At 40.7% G+C, this 19358-nt stretch overlaps 1 protein-coding gene across 1 annotated transcript in view; it reads left to right on the forward strand.

Annotated features, from left to right (window-relative positions):
- The first annotated feature begins 536 nt into the window (after positions 1–536).
- Positions 537–19358, forward strand: part of NEO1 (neogenin 1) — a 125333-nt gene continuing 106511 nt past the window's right edge. The window contains exons 1-3 of the mRNA XM_031555202.1: positions 537–570; positions 678–995; positions 16230–16505. Coding sequence (XP_031411062.1) covers positions 537–570; positions 678–995; positions 16230–16505 — 628 coding nt within the window. The remainder of the gene's footprint in view (positions 571–677; positions 996–16229; positions 16506–19358) is intronic.

Genomic DNA, 19358 nt, shown 5'->3' on the forward strand with positions numbered 1-19358 from the left:
GATTGTGACATGTAGGCTTTCTGCTGGACCAAACATGCTACAAATACAGTAATTAAAATTCACTTTTTAATGGAAAGTAGATGTTAATTATAGATGTCTGTTTGGGAATACTTAAAATGGAAAAGTAATCAAGTTTATCCTGAGCCAGAATAGAAGTAAAAAAAAAATATGTTTTATGGCGCTTGCGTGATGTGTTAAGCTCAGAATTGGAGACTTTTTCTCTCAAGGGCTGAATTACTCTTCTTGTTTCCTAATGTTTGTTACACAAGGGAAATGACCACACTGCTGTTCCTGGCATCCCTGCCATGGAAGGCAAGAAAGAAGTCGTAAAACTACATGCTGTTTGTATATTAGGTTATTCAGGCATCTGCATTAGGTTTGTGTGTTTTGATGAAGCAGGTTTCTGTGTAATGGGTTGCTTGGGCCTGCTAAGTGTGGATTCCAGTGTGAGCGAACCAGTATGGCTTTGGCACGAAGAGTTTCACCTCATTTCCAAGAGTTCATGGGTGTGAGTTATCGAAGCAGAAAATAACGTCATGCAGACCAGCCTGTTCCTGAGGAGACCACACTGTGAGCAGTGATGGCTCCTGCTCATGTTAAAGTACTTCATGTTGTAAAAATAAAAATAAAAATGTGGAAGGCTAACTCCTGAAATTGTTTTGTATGTCTTTTTACAGGGTCTGTTGTGAGAACCTTCACTCCTTTTTACTTCCTGGTGGAGCCGATGGACATTCTGTCAGTTCGTGGGGCATCTGTTATAATGAACTGTTCAGCTTATTGTGAAACTCCTCCGAAGATCGAATGGAAGAAAGATGGGACTCTTCTAAACTTGGTCTCAGATGACCGTCGCCAGTTGCTGCCAGATGGGTCTTTATTAATAAACAGTGTGGTGCATTCCAAGCATAATAAACCCGATGAAGGATATTATCAGTGTGTGGCAACTGTGGAAAGCCTGGGGACCATTGTAAGCAGAACAGCAAAGCTCACGGTAGCAGGTAAGGATTTGGTTTTCTCTTATAGTACAGCAAAGATCATGTAGATGTATACTGTTGCAGTAAAGAGAAAGCACATTCCAAGGAAAGAAGTTAGTATCATCTCTTATCACTGAAATTAGGACTGTATGTATCTCCCCCTTTTTATTTCTTAAATTAAATGTAATTAGTAAAAGCAGCTTTCTTAGGAAATACTGAAGATGAGAAAAATTAAAGTGAATGGATTAAGAGTAGTGTCAGGAATGTGTAATCACGATAGAGATTTGCCACACCTTAGAATGAGGTTTGTGCTGTTTGTTTTTAAAAGAGTGGGCTTCTACTTTCTTCATATATAAATACCCTTAAAGGTTAGTTTCTCTGGGGGCTTTCATACTGAGATTTATCTGCCCTCTGCACCATAAGACATTAGGAAAACTTCTAAAAGCTGGGTGTGGAAGCCCCAGAGAACTGGAGGACTGAAGGAGAAGGCATAGATGCTGGGAGACTGTATTTTTCTGTTTCTTGAGTACCAGGTGTGAATAGATTTGACAAGCAGTTGGTTTTTTTGCAGGTAGGTGTTAAGAATTTGACTGGGAAAGTGGTGTGCTTCCAGAAGGGCATTTGCTTCTTGTCGCTTATATCAGGGCTCAGGAGGGTCAGATTGTAGAAATGTTTTGTAAACCATAACTGGAGGAGACTTAGAATCACATGTAAGAGTTCAAAAACTAACAGAAAAGATAAGCTAAGGCAACGTAACTAGGAAGCAAAGCCCATGAAACAATATTCTTTTGTTTCTCTAATGATGTTTGCCAGCCTTTCAAACAGTTTTTTTCCTTTGCTTAATAAATGTCTCCAGGTAATGAATTCTTCCTGACTAGTGCTGCAGCATCTCCCAGAGCTGCTGCTCATTGTCATTTATATTCAGATGTTGTTTCTATTAAGCTAGCTTGCAGCCTTGTGAAACATGGGGAATGTTGCAAATAAAAAACTGTGAGGTTTTTTTTTGTACTTTAAAGGAGTGACTTTCAGAGTCTCTCTGAATGGGAAATACATATCTGAGTTCTTTGCAGTGAGGACAATAAAAGCAGTTCTAACACTTATCTCAGGCAATTACCACCTTCTTACACTGCTGTTTTTGTGTTCAGTTCTGCTGCTTTGCACAGGAGGAGGCTCAGTGTCATGCTTCTGGCCCACATGATCATTGGGTTGGCTTAATGACATTAAAAAGGAAGGTAGTCCAAAGTGTCACAGAAACTTCCAGTTCGTGGTTCCTGTGTCATTGTAGAAAATGCTACTGTCAATGGTGGTTTCTAAAAGGGTGGTATCTTTAAAAGCCTTGTACTAATTAAAAATAAACCCTAGTGAGTTTTGTTTTTAAAAAAATCTATACTGTAAAGCCATAAACAGTTGTCTAATCCAAGTTAATACAGATGTTTATTCCATGAATAGTTTTGTCTTCCCTGACATTGATCTAAACACGTGTATAGGCAGAGTGATCAACTTCTTGGGACAAAAAAGGGTTTTTTTGCTCTGTACTAGCCACGTTGCTGTTGATGCTCCTTCTCTGCTGCTTTGTGCCCTCCCACTCAGCTTTAAACCTGGTCAGTGTCAAGAGCTGGGCCATGTTAGGTTCTCTTAGGGCAAGGGGAAGGGCTGCTGAAGGTCTGTAGAGAGGGGTGGAATGTTTAGCTTTACCTGCAGTATGTTGCTTTCAGTGAGCTCATTGGAATTTTGCAGTTTTATCAAGTGTGTTTTAAACAGTTTCCCCATCTTTGCTGTAATTAGAAGCTTTTGAGATGCATTAGCTGTGGGGATAGTTAGCGTGGTGAGGTCTCTCCTTGCTCTCAGGTAACAGTGGGAGGCAGCTCATTTTCTCCTTAATTGAGTGGTGTTATGTTGAATTTCGATAGTACGTGCTGGTGTTGTGCTGTGATGCACTTAATTTCTTCAACAGAGAATATTGTGCACATTTTAACTACTACTTAATCATTAAATAACTTCACTGCCTGGAAATGACAAATTCTGATGAGTGAGAGAGGCCAGGGCACAGAAGAATCAGTAAAACCAGGTGATACTGCATCACATAAACGGTGTTTTGAGCTTTTAGTCCTAAATAATTGCATTTTCTCTTACATCTAAGAGACAATACTGAGCAATCTACCTGCAGTGCACCTGCTGCAAACAGGCTGATAAATTTTCATAACTTTTTGAGTGATTAAAAGGACTCTCATTATAATTTGATGAGTCTAAAACCACCGAACATTGGAAAGCAACGCTCTTGCCAATGTGACGACAGGAATTGATGATGCAAGGTGCTGCAAGGTGACAGAGGTGCTTAGTCAACCTCTGCATGAAGAAACCCAACCAAACACACACACTGAATCCCTGTGTGGAGTGATTAGACAGTGACTGAATGCTTTTTGTTAGAGAGCTGCTTTCTTGGCTTCTCGCTTCGATTTATGTTTGTGACACAATGCTATAAACTTGTCACGGTGTGGGGAAATTGATGGTGGCATGGATTGGCAAGTTTGCAGTGCGTTTGACAATGTGTTTTTAAGGAACCTTTTCCATACGTGTGAGCAGATGAGAAGCCTTTGCTCTACAGGCTTTTGCAAGTGCACCATCAACACTTTTGTGTGGCAACCCTGGGATTCCTAAAGAAGTTGATCATTTCCTAAGGATTACAGCATGACAAATACTCTGATCAATATGATTTGTATGTAATCTGAAATTTTATGCTATTGCAAATGGATACTACATTATTTAGCATTCTACCATACTTCTGGTAGGAAACCTCTGGTTGTTAAACCTGCAAACAGCAGGAAACTTGTTCGTTTTCTTCAATGATCAGCAGTTTCAGGATATATTTGCCCTTTTCCCAACAAAGTCTGTGTTCCTCTAGTTGGTTCTTTCCAGGAGATGCAGGTTGAGATTGTCATTGCCTGTGTTTCTTTCCCTTGTGGTTTCTCGTCCTCTTGCTGTGCAAACAGAGCCAGTATCATGCTCTGAACTGGATTTGTGAAACTCTTGATTTATTTTTAAAAGTGCTTGTTTTGTTTTGTTTTTATTTTGTTGTTCCTTTCGAAGTGCAATGTGACAGCACCAGCATCAGGGTGATGGAGGGAGATTTTGCAGGATGGCAGTTGTATAACTCATCTCATCTATGGGGGCTGCTGTTACCACGATGGGTTTGAAGTAGGGCAAGTCAAAGCAAGTGGCTAATATATGTAAAGCCACGAGATCTTTTTAATCAGTACCTTACTACAGTATGCTTTTTTAATTGGTTCTTGAAATGCAAATCTGGCTTTGATACTGAAGTGTCAGTTATGGCTTAAGAAGGGTGAAGGGTTGCGATAGCTTTTATGAAACAATTGTTTGGGTTTTTTAATACCATTTTTTTTTCAGAACTGTATATGTTATTTGTCTTGAAAAGATAAATTCCCGTATATTTTAGTGAAAAATTTGGTGATGCTAACTTAAAAATGTTCCCGTGGCAATCTTCTCTTCCCCAGTCACTCTTTATTACTCCTTTGTTAAAGCTTTCATAAATCTTTTATTGAGAGAATGGAAATGCAGAGAACTGAAAGGTGTGAAGTGACAGTGACAGAGCTTCATCGTAAGGATTTATTGGTTTTGTATGGCCATTCAGAGACTGTTCACTGAAATATTTATTTCATCTACTGTCTTTTTTCCCAAGTGAATCCATTTGTTTTTTGATTCCCCTTCTTCCGTTTAGCTTTGTACTTGATTGTACTTGGCTTTGAGCTTTGTGTGTAGTTTGCTTGGTTGTAATGAGCTGCTTGTGTGAAAGGTGCTGGTGTGCTGCCTCGAGACTAACATCACCTGGCTCTGACTTTCCTTCTTTTTCCATCCCTCCTCACTTAAGTATCCCTTATATTAGATGTATTATTTTTCATTTGGATATTCATAGAAATTACACTTTCAAACCTTCATTTTAATATTATTTTTAGAAGAAGCACAGGCTGATTAGTGAGCAGAAGACCTCAAGAGCAGCAGCAGAAGGCTGGTAGCTGTTCTCTAACATGTCTGTAACGTTACACAAACCTGTCAGAAATTGAGACAACAAACTCTGGAGTTGCCTTTGAGTAACGTGACTTGCTTCTTGTCAGTATATCAGATAATGGGGAAGAATTTCACTTGAGAGATTGTTCCCATTTTTTGTCTCCTTCTTGCCTTTTAAAGTTTGATTGCACCTTGAATTTATCAAGTTCTGGCCTTCCATATGGAACTGCTACTGAAATGAAGGGAGGCCTGGATGAGGCACTGCTGCAGCTCTCAGTGTAATGTGGTTTGCAGGAATTCTGGAATTCTGAGCCAGGAGATGCTGGCATACGAGCGTGCTTCTGTTGCTGTTTGCACCATTTGACTTCAGGAAGACCTCCGTGCCTGGCCCTGGGTTAAAAAGGAATTTCTCTTCAAGAAATCTAGATGACTTTTTTGTAAAATTAGATGCTGTGAAAGAGGAAGACTGTGTAGAAGGAAAAGAATTCTTGCACCCGTTCCACATCTGGATGGGACACAGGAGGTGCAGCTGTGGCCAACAAGCATCTCTGGGAGCCTGGCGGTGTGCAGGCCGCTGGGCCTGGTGCTGTGAAGGCTGTCTCTTACGTGTGTTGTTTTGCTGGGTGCCACGTGTGACGTTCCTGAAGGGCAAGAGAAGCTATAGGCAGAGCTGAGCAGAACACACCCTCTGCTTCTTCCAGCTCCTTGGGGGTGTGTTTTTTTCCCTTCAGTATTATTGCATATTTCCCTCAAAAGAGGAGGAGGAGAACCTTTATCTTCATGCATAAAGAGCTTTCTGTCCCTTTGAATTGGAAATAACCTAAGAGCTAGCCGCTTCAGTGGAGAGTACTTAAGAGCACTTAACAACAATAAATGACACAGGTGATAAATTTTCCTTGCAAAACTGTGTTTTATGTGGAAAAAAGTATCTGCATTTTTTTTCCATTTCCTTCTATAAACGATCTTAGATAAAAATGCATTTCTTTTCAAGGATGAGTAAACAAGATGGGTAGTTCTTACAAAACTGCATCTTATAGACAGATTCTGCCAGAAAGGATTGCTGTTGTACCTTCTATTTCATTCTGAATTCTTCTTTAATAACAATTAAATAGTACTACTCAGGACAAAAAAGCCAAGCTGGCATTTATTTTCTAGAAATGGTGAATGCAATGAAACTGAGTCTGCTCAGAAAAGGGAAGAGATCGCGGATCCTTTCCTTAGATGAGAAGGTGGAGGAAGAAGGCCAGATGGGGGAAACATCAACTCCTGCTGCCAGCTATCCAGCCCACAAGTGGTGGAGGTATCCTTGGGTATCCTTGCTTTTGGGCTGTCCTGCTGACACCAGTCAGTGTCGAACCTTTAAAGCCTCTGGTCATTTGTTACGACTATTAGGATTATTTTCTTAATTAGGCACTGTCTTAAATGCAGTATTTCTTTTAAACCCGGAAGATTAGTTTTTATTGGTTTACCAGTTGACAATTCAGGCTGTTAAGGATTAGCCTTGTAATTAGTGAAGAAAGTATCCTTTAGTACTGCTTAGTGGACAAAGTTGGCTTTATATTAATGTACTTATAAAACAATACATATCTTGATGCGAAGAGGTTGGATTTATAATGAGTTGCAGTACCCATTCTAATCTTGATCTATGCTTTTGAAAATATAGAAGGCAATGTAACTCATCTCTAGGGAAGCATGAGTGCTGTGGAAGGGAGCTCTACTCCCAGATTTTCTTCTTCTAAAATCACTTGGGCTTATAGTGGATGAGCTGTTGATGAATGATTCTGTATGCTTGTATGAAGTGGAAATGGAGAGCGTATTGATGATTCATCAGCACCCCGAACGAGAAGGTTGGATGGATGTTGTTTACATTGGCCTTCTCATTTGTTAATATTTTCACTCAAATGTGTATTTCCCCTTATTTATGTTCTGCGTGTCAGCACCAGCAATCCCTTTTGTAATTCTATTTAATAAGTTCTGCAGAGATTGCTTACTCCAAATCCCAAAGTGTCAGGCAAGCGATAGTTACATATGCAGCCTGTATTCTTTCCTAACTGTATCTTAAAGTAGGGGATTCAAAAAGATATTTCAGCTTTACTCTGACAGGCTGAAGGTGATGGATTTCTACGGTGGCATTGTTCAGACTTTAGATCAACTGAGCATTGCATTTGGAAAATGTTAAGAGCTTGTACTGTCACACCTACCCAAATGAAAGCTGACAAAGGCAGTTATGGCTAGGCAGGAGCATGGGACAGGCATGTACATGATAAATTGTGTGTTTTTTCATGGTAGAAATTCAGAAGGAAGCTTAGTGACAGTGAAAATGAAAGAAAATGGAGGAATAGATACTTAATAAGAAATAACTCATGGAACCGTGTATCTGGCTGATTTCAGTGATGCTGAGATGTTGGTGACATTCCGAAAATGTAGGGCATGTCTCATTATTCACCTGATCATGCTAGAAATAAAGAAAAACAAACCCACCTTCCCTTTTTGCATTCATTATTATTCCCCTTTTCTTCAGAGGCAGCGAGGGGAAATGTTTCTCAATGTGTAGGTCTCTTTGTGGGTGCTGCCCATCCCTCTTTCATACCTGCAGGTTCCTGGATTAGAAACACTGTCATTCTGCTCTTCTGTAACTTCTCTGAAATTGAGTACATTAAAAATGGAGCCAAGAAAGGCTTTGTTAGGTAGAGACCTTTACAGAATTCTCTCTGATATGATGAGCTTAATTGCTAGCAGCTGTCCATGATTCAGGGCTCAGTGGTGCGATAATCCACATCTTTTTGGTTTTTATCCTGATCCCTGTGACTGATCAACAGTTCTGGTACATAATCTGCTAGTTATGTACATATATTTGTAGTGTGCCTTCTCCTTGCTGCCACATCTCTAGACATCCTCTTGTTCAGCTGAAGGCTTACATTCAAGTTCTTTCTCCTGCTGTGCGTGTCTCTCGGTGTGTCAGTCTTTTTGAGGGGTTTCTTTGCTATTTGTTAACTCGGTGTATTTTTCTGTGAAATTTTTAGATTTTTTCCTATCTCTAAATGTCTTTCTTCAGGCACCTGCTGTCTCTGACAGTCTGCAGAGTTGCCTGCAAAAGTTTTACTGATCTTCTCTCCAGATCTGTGCGTTAATCTTCTTCGAATAGCTTGTTCACATAAGCTTTCGTAATTGATAGCCTTGCTTGGATCTGAAATTATTTAACCTGTCAAGATCTTCTCTTTCACCACGATACTCAGATCTTATTCTTCTTTTGTTATTACTATTGATTTTGTTTTAAGAAGAATTGCGAGCATGTGGTGTTTTTATTCAAGATCTTCAGTTGCTCAGGACCTGAGGTTTCTTAAATGAGGTGGTAATCTACATACACTGTCTTAGGGTCCCTTAAAGTCCTGCAGTGCTTTTATTGTCCTTGCTGTTAGGATGGTATCAAATGAATTATTTCATTGGTTGTGCACTCTCTCTTTATTTTTATGCCTTAGCAATGTCTACTTCCATGTTTCCCAGTGTTGGCAGTTGCAGAGCAGTCTTTTAAGCACTGTGAGGCTGGCTGATCTTCATTCTGGTTTGTGGCCTGCTGCTGAACAGACTTCCACTACTCAGAAAGGACAGCTGTGTTGAGCAACAATAAATACATGCTCAGTAGAAGATTCTTGATGCTGGCATCCTGTTTGACTTTTTCCTTCTAGCTCAAAACTTCTTAATTCTCACAGCCTTTCACTGTGAACATGCAGGGCGCATCCCTGCTCGGAGCCAGCCTTACCTGCTCATAGAGTGCCCCTCCTGCTCTTGCTGGAGCTGCAGTCTGAAGCATCACATCAGGTGCAGAGCCCAGTGGACATATGCTCCCAGTTTTGTTGGGAGCTGATGCTCCAGTGGAAATGCTATCAGGATGTACATCATGTCTGCTCTTCGTTTCTTGATCCATTTTAATATTTCATTATCCCCGGGACTTCTGACAAAGGATGTGTTTGGCAAAGTAGCACCATAAAGTGACTCCCAGGCACTCACCTGTCTCTTGCTCAATATTGTGCTGTCAGTCACAAGTCGAATAATTTCATTAGGATTATCTTCTTGCATTTTGTATCATTTCTGTTCATCAAGCTTTTCTTGCAGGAGTCGGCTGACACATGAGATTGTCTCCTGGTTTGAATGCAAAGAGCTGCTCTACTGTCTTAAGGAGTTAGATCTTATTTCCTTGTTTCCAGTGGTGGGCTGAGGTCAGATGGTACTCTTAGTGTTCTGCTTTGAAATCAGAATTGATCTGTAGTACCATCATGCACTGAAGTGATGTGAAGTGACAGTTTTCTCTACAGTCCACATAGCTATGTTCTTATGCTCTTGTATTCCAGTTTGGTCTTTCATTATGTCAGACTTAGCAAAATGATATTACTTATCACATAAAGGACAATTGTATAAACACTTTTGGAATATTTAGATGCATTTTGCTAGTCAAAGCACTATCTTAAAACTTGGTGTTTGTATTTTTATTAATTTGTGGCAAAGCTCAAATCCAAATCTGAGAGGCTTAATGGCAGCCTGACGAAATTCATGTAAGCAGACCCTGTGCTCCAGACATGATCCATTTTGCTCTGACTTTCCAAGCTAGAAGTTTGCTTTGACATGTATAGTTCTGTTCCTCCTTGCACAGCGTGGCAAAAGCTTTCCAGGCTGTTGTAGCATCTTCACATCCTTCTCTGTCTAGTTTTCTCAAGCTGTGTTATCATAGGGTAACTGAGCCTGGAAGGGACCTAAGGAGATCTCTAGTTCAGCTGCCTGTTCAAAACATACCTAATATACCACAGCACTGCATGATGTATGCACATCGTGTGTGTGTAGGTGCACCTGTGTTTATGTTGTTATCTGTAGTGATGTTCTCTCCCTTTTCTCCTCCTTATTCAATTCTGGTCAAGCCATACTTTTTACAGTCAGTACCAGTCAGGTTAAGCATGCTGCCAAGGCTGCCTCTGACAGACAGTATTCTGAGTATGAGCTGAAATTTCTCATTCCTGTTTTCTATTCCACATGCTTCTTGCTTTAGGTTAGCCAGTAGATCTTTTTTCTTTTGTTTCTAATACTAAGAATATTCCATATAGAAACATCAAGTCTTATCTTAATTCAGGTAATGTTGGACTTCTGCTCTCCACGCATGTTTTGTACTTATGAAGCCTGATGTATTTGCTAGAGAGATTGAGGGAGTGCCTCCTGTTAACAAAAGTGTATTTTAAAACGTTTCACACCTCTGCCACTCAGACAAATGATGCTGAATAATCTGTAAGCAAAGGGGAAGAAAAGAGCTGTGATAATTTAATGAAGTGTCCACAGATGGCTGGACTTATTAATTTTTTAACAGGGTTTGGGTGTGAAGCTGATGCTCGAACAAAATATGCGGCATCTTAAAGATCGGCAGCTTTGCTGGAGGATAACAGATGTTGTGGCGATTTTAACAATAGGGTCTCATGTTGCTGTCCTCCTCCACCTACTGCTGTTGCTAAAATCTTTGTGTTTCCCAAGAGGCTTTTTTAATAAGCAAAATAGTAGCAGAGTTATCAATTTGCCATGAGTTCAAATTTGAAATAGGGAAAAAGAGAGCGGGAGAAGAAATGAAAATTTCTTAAAACAAATCGTCATTTGTTTATTAATTCTGTCTCTTTGTGTCTGAACAGAGCAGTGGAATACGTGAGAACTGTGATTTGCAAGCTGTTAGCAGTGAGATTTGTGGGCGGTACTGCTAAAGCTGGTAAGGCTTGGTGAGAGAAAGTCGAGCGAGTTTTGAGCAGCAGAGGTTTTCCTGGTGGGTATTTGAGATGCAGCATTTTGGAAGAACTTGTGGCTGCTCCTTGTTTTGCTTTTTCCATACTACAGTAGAAATGCTCAGGGGAGACTTGCTGAGAACACTGGGGATGCCATAAAGAAGTTTGAAAACAGGCTTTGTGAGATGTGCAACTGCATAAAGATGTGAAGTTAGGTGTTTTATTTAAAACTCTTTAATTCTTACACAAAGCACTGTGTTCAATTCCAGTCTGTAGAGTAGCAATAGAGGAGCTCAAGCACAGGATGAAAATGCGTTTGTGGATTTGATCTGCTGGGCTTGCAGCCATGTGGTAAAGGTATACAAACCTGCCACAGGAAGGGCAGAAGTGAATTCCTCTGCAGCCTTCAGTTGTTCTTGAGAAGGCTTCTTTTTTTCTTCTTGGCAAGGTTGGTTAGTAGGCCAAAAGGTTAGTAGGATTCTAAAGAGGATTAAATGTGCCCATGGCAATAGCACCTACATTAAATAAAACTGGACATTTACTGACTGCTGACAGCATTCAGAAAGAAAGGGAGCATTTACTCCCAAGTTAGGGAGCGTGTTGAGTGAGCAAGTAGTTGAGGAACTGTTGATTATGGACCTTTTTTTCCTTTCAGTCTTCTTGAAAATGATTGGCACTGTCTGCGGTTGCAGAGGGACTGCTGAACCCAGATTAGCATCTGGCTCAGTGTAATGAATTCCTCTTCTGGAAAATACAGGGGATGAAATACTGGCTGTACTGAAGGCAGCAGACTACAGCCAGAATTTTCGCCATCTGTGTTTTCCAGGAGCAGGGGAGTTATTGCTCTTCCAGGCACTGCGCTGCTTTTTCAGAGATGAAGACAATGGGCCACAAATCTCAGCAATGCTTAGGCTGGGAATAGTCTGAATGGAACGAATTTGCATTAAGTAGGTTTTTCATTCACATTCCTACCGTTGCTTTGGTCTTTTGGTGAGGGAGAGACAAAAGGGAAGGAGAAAATAGGGCGGGAGTTGCTCCCCCCTCCGTGCCCCCATTGGCATTGTCCTAGCACCAAATCTGAAGTGGTACCACCTATGATTTCTATTGTATGCATGTGAGAATCACACAATTGCTCACGTGCTCTCCTGCCAGTTTTTAGAGAGCATTCCAAGTGGAAAATCATCCTCCCAAATTGAATTTATTAACCCACATTCCTGTTTGGTCAGAAATATTCTCCTTCAGCGTCCTAAAATCGATCATAATATATTTGTGCTGCCTTCAAATGATTAATGTACATACAAACATGTAAAAATTATCTTTAATATCAGAACCCCAAAGTATCATTTATCATTACATCCATTCAGTAAGTGATGGAGTAATATCTCCATCTGAATGAATGCCTTGCAACATGTGTGTGAAGAATGGGTGCTCTTTTCTCATCAGAATTCTAACTAATTTTCATTATAATAGATCATCCTGCTTTGTCATGTTGATTGAAGTGACTGGGAATTAGAAATCATTATGAGAAAAATGTATCTTTTTTTTTTTTAAATTTAACTTTGAAAAGTAGTTTTAAAGGTGTTTCTAATTTAAATAGACTGAATTAGCTTTCGTGGTGTAATGCATTTGAAAACTGTGATAAATGTTGGAGAAAAGCAGGCTTACAGGGAACTGGGCTGGTATGTGAAGTGGAAAAGAAAACCTTTTCAGCAGAGTATTTCTGGGAGTATGCTGCTACGAGAAGGTATGCCAGTACTCTGGTCCTCTTACTGCACTTATAAACAGGTCTCAGAGTTAATTTAATTAAGTCTTATATTTAGAACATTTTATAATATGTTTTGTGGTTGTCTTTGGTTAAAGCAAAAGGATCCTCCTACACGACGCAGACTTCTAGGCAGTACAAATTGCAAATAATGATGGAATGAGAAAATTACTCTTCAGACGAAATTATGACCTAGGTTCAAATTATATATCATAAAACCATACCACGTATGATCAAATGAAGGTGCTTAAAGTGACCTGGAAAATGAACTGTGAGTTCATTGCTGCTGAGTAACGAAACCATCTGAAGTAAAGCTTATTTAACCTCAATAAAGGACCTGCCCACAACAGAACAGACAGTTGCCCAAAAACTAAGCAGTACTAATAAGGGATTTAAAAGAACGTGTAATTGAACTTCATGTTAGAAATTGCAGGGCTTTTGTCTTCCAGTAACGTGTTCCATAGATTGCTGGTGTAAGGATTGTACAAGTGCTAGTTGTGCGGGGTGAGGAAATGGCAGCAGCTCTGACAAAATGAGAAGGTTCACATCTCTCTTCCACTCTGTAAGAAAGAATTGGCTTAATTTGCAGGTCTGTTGGTAAAGATTTCTAATGAGGCGTGAATTCAGGCCTGGTACATTCTTCTTGAAGAGTAACTGATGTAGAACATGTGTCCCAAAAGGGAAGAGGTGATCCTTAGACCAATTAGTCTGATCCCAACACTGTGCCCTTTCTAGGGAGATTTTGAAGGCTAGGCTAATTAAGATGGAGGAAAACGGAAAGAAGGCTAAACTGTACAGTGACTTTTGACAGTGGTTTACATCTGGGTCTCTTGATGAAGCAATTGATGGCTTAGAGCTGCATAATATGATGGGCATGCTGGAGTACAGACTTTTGATATGCTAGCCTGTTAGATTATAAAAGGTCAAAAGAAAGGAAATTCAAATGTGGCTGTTGAATTTGATAAGAATCTGAGATAATTATGAAAATGTAATGGTTCGTATTGAGAGGGAAATTGCAGAATGGAGAGATGCCTCAGACAGAAGGCGAAGGGAAGGTAATGGTTAACATCCCCATCACATGTTTTGGTGTAAAAATGAAGAACATGTCTATGATGTTTGCAAGTGTGACAAGTTTGGAAAACCTTGCAACTCTTGCTGAAGCCTCCATGGTCTCATAGGAAGAATGAAAGGATGCAACAGAATGAACAGTGGTGAAGCTAACGGGCACAGTGTGTGCAGTCATGCAGGTGCACGGTACATGTACATACAATACATGTCCTTGGTATTAAGTTGAGACAGCGATTGGACATTTTATAGAGAAAACAAGTCTGATATTGGTTGATTATGAGATGGCAGTCTGCTGAAGTGCAGAGAACTAAAGTGATTGGGAAGAGAGAACTAAATGCATTGGGAAGATATTTCAGCAGACTCAGAAGGAATTTTGTGGTATTAACTTGGATATCTGTGATCAAATACTCAATGACAATAGACGTTGTGATTTGTTATCTCTGTTGTTCTGTGGGTGGTGTGGGGGTGGATACCGCTCGAAGCAAAGGAGCTTCGCACTGAGTTTGAGGAGAAAGTATTTCACTGTGAAGATGAGCAATTCCACAACAAGTTGCCCAAGAGGTTGTGCAGTGTCTGTCTGTGAGGATTAGTGGAATATCAGTGGAAAAATCCCTGAATAACCCTCTCTGTCCTTATAGCTGACCCTGCTCTGAGGATTCCTGCGTACTGCAACGATTGTGAGTCTTTAATAGGAGCAAAGTCAGCATGGCTGTGGGAATGAGGAGAAGAAACCAAAGATCGTAGCTTCATTACTGAGCAGAGGGAAAGCTGAAAGAAGCCAAGGTTTTTGCTCATCTGTAGAGGGAGGGAGTGATGGGTAAATATCAAATATCAAAGATGCAAAATAATTAATATTAAAAGAAGGTCAAGATCAAAGGACTTGAAGTTGTTTATAAATACATGAGGAGTAGAAATGAGAAGTGAAGTTGTGGGAGGAGACTCCAAAGAGTTCTCCAAGAGGGAGAAAGTGTGTAACATTTGGAAGTGAATCTGTGTGAGGGAGCAGATACACGCCGAAACAGAATTGATCCAGATGTTTTAAGTGCAGTGCACTCTGTGCAGATATTCTCAAATCTGTTTTATTATATCCTCTCCTCACATCCCACCAGTTGTGTACATTTGATGTAGGCTGCTCCAAAAGTAATCTCAGATAAATCTCTTGTGTGGCTGGCTTTGATTGCAGAGCACTGGAGTTAGTGCCTTTGGTCTGGTTCAGATTCATTTTTTCGATGGGAAATACGGATACTAAAGTTGCATGAAAAGTATGTATTGAAATTTGTAGTTAAGTGGATGGTAATAACGAAGAGTTTTACTGTCTGAGCAAAAAATACTATTCATTCAGGTGGCAAAATCATGAATATTGACATGAGATGTTTCTCCCACAACGGAGGTTAGTGAATATGGACAAATGTAGGGGAGAAAGAGTAAGGTTTGAGCAGCAGTGTGTAACTGATAGGCCATAGATTGTAAACTACTTTTCTAGGGAATGAAGGGAACAGAGAGAGGTCTCTTGCCTGTCCATTTTCTTCACCTTCACATTGAGGAACCAGGCAATATATTTTTTCTATGCGTAGATGTTTTAGTACCAGCTTCCCTGGTCCGTGTGGTTGTGCTTGGATGCTGTAATTCACGTGTCTTGGTCCCACTTTCCATCTCCTGCACTGAGGGTGTGCAGCACGGTGACTTGAAAGGAAAAGGCGTAAAATCTGCTTGAAGCAGGGAGGGAGAAGGAAAGGTAAGATGTCAGTATTTTTGACAGGCAGTTTCTTTGGCAATATTAATCTTAAGCGTGAGGTACAGTTAACCAAAAAAACGATTTAGGGACTGTTGCTGCAATCAGGCTGCTGAGGGGCTGCAGCCGGTTGTGGTGGCTGCTTCTCCTCATGCTGACCACTTTACCAGCACACGGACACCTGAAGTGAAGGCTGAGCCTTTTGGAGACCTCAGGTTTTCCTTTTGGAGGTTCAGCTGGATATCCTGTGTGGGAGATTGGCGTGGGGGTGGAGGTGTTCTGTGCACAGAGCTGCTGCTGTGGTGCTGCGGCTGTAGCTTTGTCTTGGGAAGAGAATCGACCCTCAACCTTACTCATGTGTATAAGCTCAAGATTTTCTTATGAATAAATGCAATTTTACCTCATGGTGCTGTAATTAAGGCATCTGGGAACTGAAATCTTCAAAGAGATATCATTTTTATCCATTGAATTTCAGTGAGATTTGGCCCTCTAATGCCCTTAAGGCCTTTTTCCGTGGCCTGGTTAAATTATAAGTCATGGTGAATCTTGACTTGTTCACGATTGGTGAAGTTGTACAAAATATTTTTTCAGCTTAGATTCTTAATTAACTGCTAATTTTGATAGAAAAGCCTAAAAATATAAAGGGAAAAGATCAGCTCATAAGTAGTCCAGTAGATGGTCAATTAAGATGTTGCTTGTAAACTTCAGTGGAAGGCATACATGAAATCACCTTTTCCACAGCATCATTTGTTCCTTGTTACCACATCCCAGTGCGTTTAAGACTTTCAGAGTTGGAAAGCAGCTTAATTTTTTCTTTTTTTAAGAGAAATAATATTGATGAATCTTCACTTGGGCTTCAAAGCTTGGATGTCACCTTCAGTAATTTTTCTCACTTCTCTAACTTCTGTATTTCCTATTGGCAGGTCTTCCCAGGTTCACCAGCCAGCCGGAGCTATCATCTGTCTATAAAGGAAACAGTGCAATCCTGAACTGCGAGGTGAACGTTGACCTCGCGCCGTTTGTGAGGTGGGAGCAGGACCGGCAGCCCCTCCTCCTGGACGAGCGTGTCTTCAAGCTGCCAAGCGGGGCGCTGCTTGTTGGTAACACTACTGATACAGATGGAGGATTCTACCGCTGCGTCATCGAAAGTGGTGGCACCCCCAAATACAGCGAGGAGGCAGAGCTGAAAATTCTTCCAGGTATTAATCTGTTCTGTGCTTGTTTTTTCATTTTTATTTTTTATTTTTTTAAATAAATAAAAATTAGACTTACTGGTAGGAGAAACAAACAAACTTACATTGCAAGAGTACTTACAGAAAGGAGCAAGTGAGAATCTTCTGTTACCTTTCTGGATGTTTAAAGTCGGACTAAGCATAAGGTGCATTATGGAAGCTTTTGTTTCAAATAGCTTAAAATGTTTGCAGGCACTTAAACTGCAGCTTTTTGGCCCTTGAGAATCATAGAGTTGTAAAATCATAGAATGGCTTGGGTTGGAAAGGACCTCAAGGATCATGAAGCTCCAACCCCCTGCTGCAGGCAGGGTCACCAACCTCTTCATATAATACCAGACCAGGCTGCCCACAGCCCTATCCAGGCTGGCCTTGAACACCTCCAGGGATGGGCCATTCACAACCTCTCTGGGCAGCTGTTCCAGCACCTCACCACTTTCATAGTAAAAGAAGACTAAACTATATAATGCTGCTGGGAAACAGAAAAGCAAAATCAGTAATCAGTGTCTAAGCTCATTGCAGTGGTTCGGAATGGGTCAGACATGCAGATATTTCTGCTGTATTTCATAGCTGCAGTTCTATTGTGAAAGGTTACAAAACAGGATTTGAGCCTTAGCATGTAAGCAATGAGGATTTGTAGGTTTCTGAGGCTTCAGTCCCTTCTTTAAAATACTGTTGAATTTTCCAAGTCCCTTGCTCTTTGGGTGCTTAGTTGGAGCACTTTTAATGATTCCAGTATTTGGGAAATTCTGATTCTTCAAATGTTAGACTCGTTTGGGAAGTTTCCAGATCCCAAAAAAGGGAGGACCATGAATGCCATTATTTTGTTACATTTAGCTATTGTTACTTGCCTGTTGCTTTGAACTGTTTAGTTCTTTTTTTGTTTTGTTTTGTTTTAATAAGAACAAAAGTGCATTCCTAAAACTTCAACACTCAGTGCATTCTTTTTCTAATGACAGTATTGCACTATTGTGTAGAGCTGTGTATTACCAGATGCTCTAATACAGAGTTTGGAAACTTGATCAGGAATAAGATGTGAATGGGAATCGCATTTTCCCAAACTAGGAAACAAGGGTTGTATTTTGCATGGGTTTTCTTAATAATTTCCAGAGCTTTGTATTGTCTCTGCTGATTTAGTCTTCCTGTTGGGATTCTGATGTAATTTTTACTGGTTGAGGACTTTAAGAGAGAGTTGCTAAATTTTCCATCTTTGGAGATTTTCAGGGCTAGCCTTGGCAACAGTGTGATTCACCTGACATAGCGTTGGCAGCAGAGGACTTGGAAGCAGGTGTTGTACTAAGCATCTTCAGAGGTCCCTTGCGATTAATATTTCTGTTTCTTACAACAGTGTAATTTATTATTATTTTTTAATTTAAAGTGCTAAAAGGTACTTAAAAATACCCAATTATACAATTGCAACTATTTCCATTTCAAAGTATAGGCATCTGGTATAGTTTTGTAATGTGTTATTAAAGGAGACTGAATACGGGATACAAATAATGCTGATTCCTTACTTTGTCGTGGGTCTGAGAGTGTTGATAATGAAGTTTGTGAAGCTTTCCTTTTAGTTTGTTTGATTTTAATTTTTTGTTTGTTTGTTTGTTTAAAGTAGGATTAAATGGCTGTACAGAAAGCTTTCTTAATCTTGAGAGCCCCGTAATTGATTGTTAGGTTGGAGATGAATCTGAATGAAGGATTTGAATTAATCTGCTCTTCATTTGCTTTATTCCATTTTGAAGTTATCTGTTACATGCCTGAAAGCCTCTCCACTGTTCTTCTGAATCTCTGAAATGTGTCCAACACACACCTGTATCATATAGTTTTGCATCCATGGGCAGTGTTCTCCTTTTTCTTGTAGCAAGCATTCAGTTTGCCTTTCATCTTCCACCAAGCAGGAGGACACATTTCTGAGCTCTGATGCTTAACAGCAGGCCCTTTCAAGGGTGGGGAGTGCAAGAATGATGCCAAGCTGTGTGGTGAGGTGACAGCCCAAGGGATGGGATGCCATCCAGAAGGACCCAGACAGGCTGAGCAGTGGGCCCAGGAGAACCTCATGGGGTTCAACAAAGCCAAGTGCAAGGTGTGCACCTGGGTTGAGGCAACCCTCATTACCAATACAGTCTGGGGGATGAAAGGATTGAGAGCAGCCCTGCCAAAAAGGTCCTGGAGATACTGGTGGGTGGCTGCTGGACATGAGCCAGCACTGTGCAATCACTGAGCTGTTGGAGCGCGTCCAGAGGAGGGCCACAAAAATGCTCTAAGGGATGGAACACCTCCATACGAGGACAGGCCGAGAGCTGGGGCTGTGCAGCATGGAGAAGAGAAGGCTGTGGGGAGAGCTGAGCCTGTCAGTATCTAAAGGGAAGCAACAGGAAAGGAGGGGACAGACTTTTTAGCAGTGTCTGTTGGGGTAGGACAAGGGGAAATGGCTTCAAGCTTAAAGAGGAGGGAAGGTTTAGATTGGATCTAAGGAAGAAGTTGTAGAGTGAGGGTGGTGAGGCACTGGCACAAGTTGCCCAGAGATGTGGTGGATGCCCCATCCCTGTAGACATTCAGGGTCAGGCTGGACCAGGCCCTGGGCAACCTGATCTGCCTGCGTATGTCCCTGTTGATTGCAGGAGAGTCGGACTAGATGACCTTTAGTTGTTCCTTCCAACGCTGTGATTCTAAGGAAAATATTCTTGTAATTCTTGAATTCTACTTTCTCTATCTGAAGTCTTTTTTGTCAGCTGGGAGGATAAGTAAGTTCTCTATCTCCAATGAATCATACCAGCTTCTCTTCGGAGTAATGATGGCTCACTGGCAAGCTGTGATGTGCTTTTT

The sequence above is a fragment of the Meleagris gallopavo genome, chromosome 12 (genome assembly GCF_000146605.3).
Source record: "Meleagris gallopavo isolate NT-WF06-2002-E0010 breed Aviagen turkey brand Nicholas breeding stock chromosome 12, Turkey_5.1, whole genome shotgun sequence".
Classification (NCBI taxonomy): Eukaryota; Metazoa; Chordata; class Aves; order Galliformes; family Phasianidae; genus Meleagris; species Meleagris gallopavo.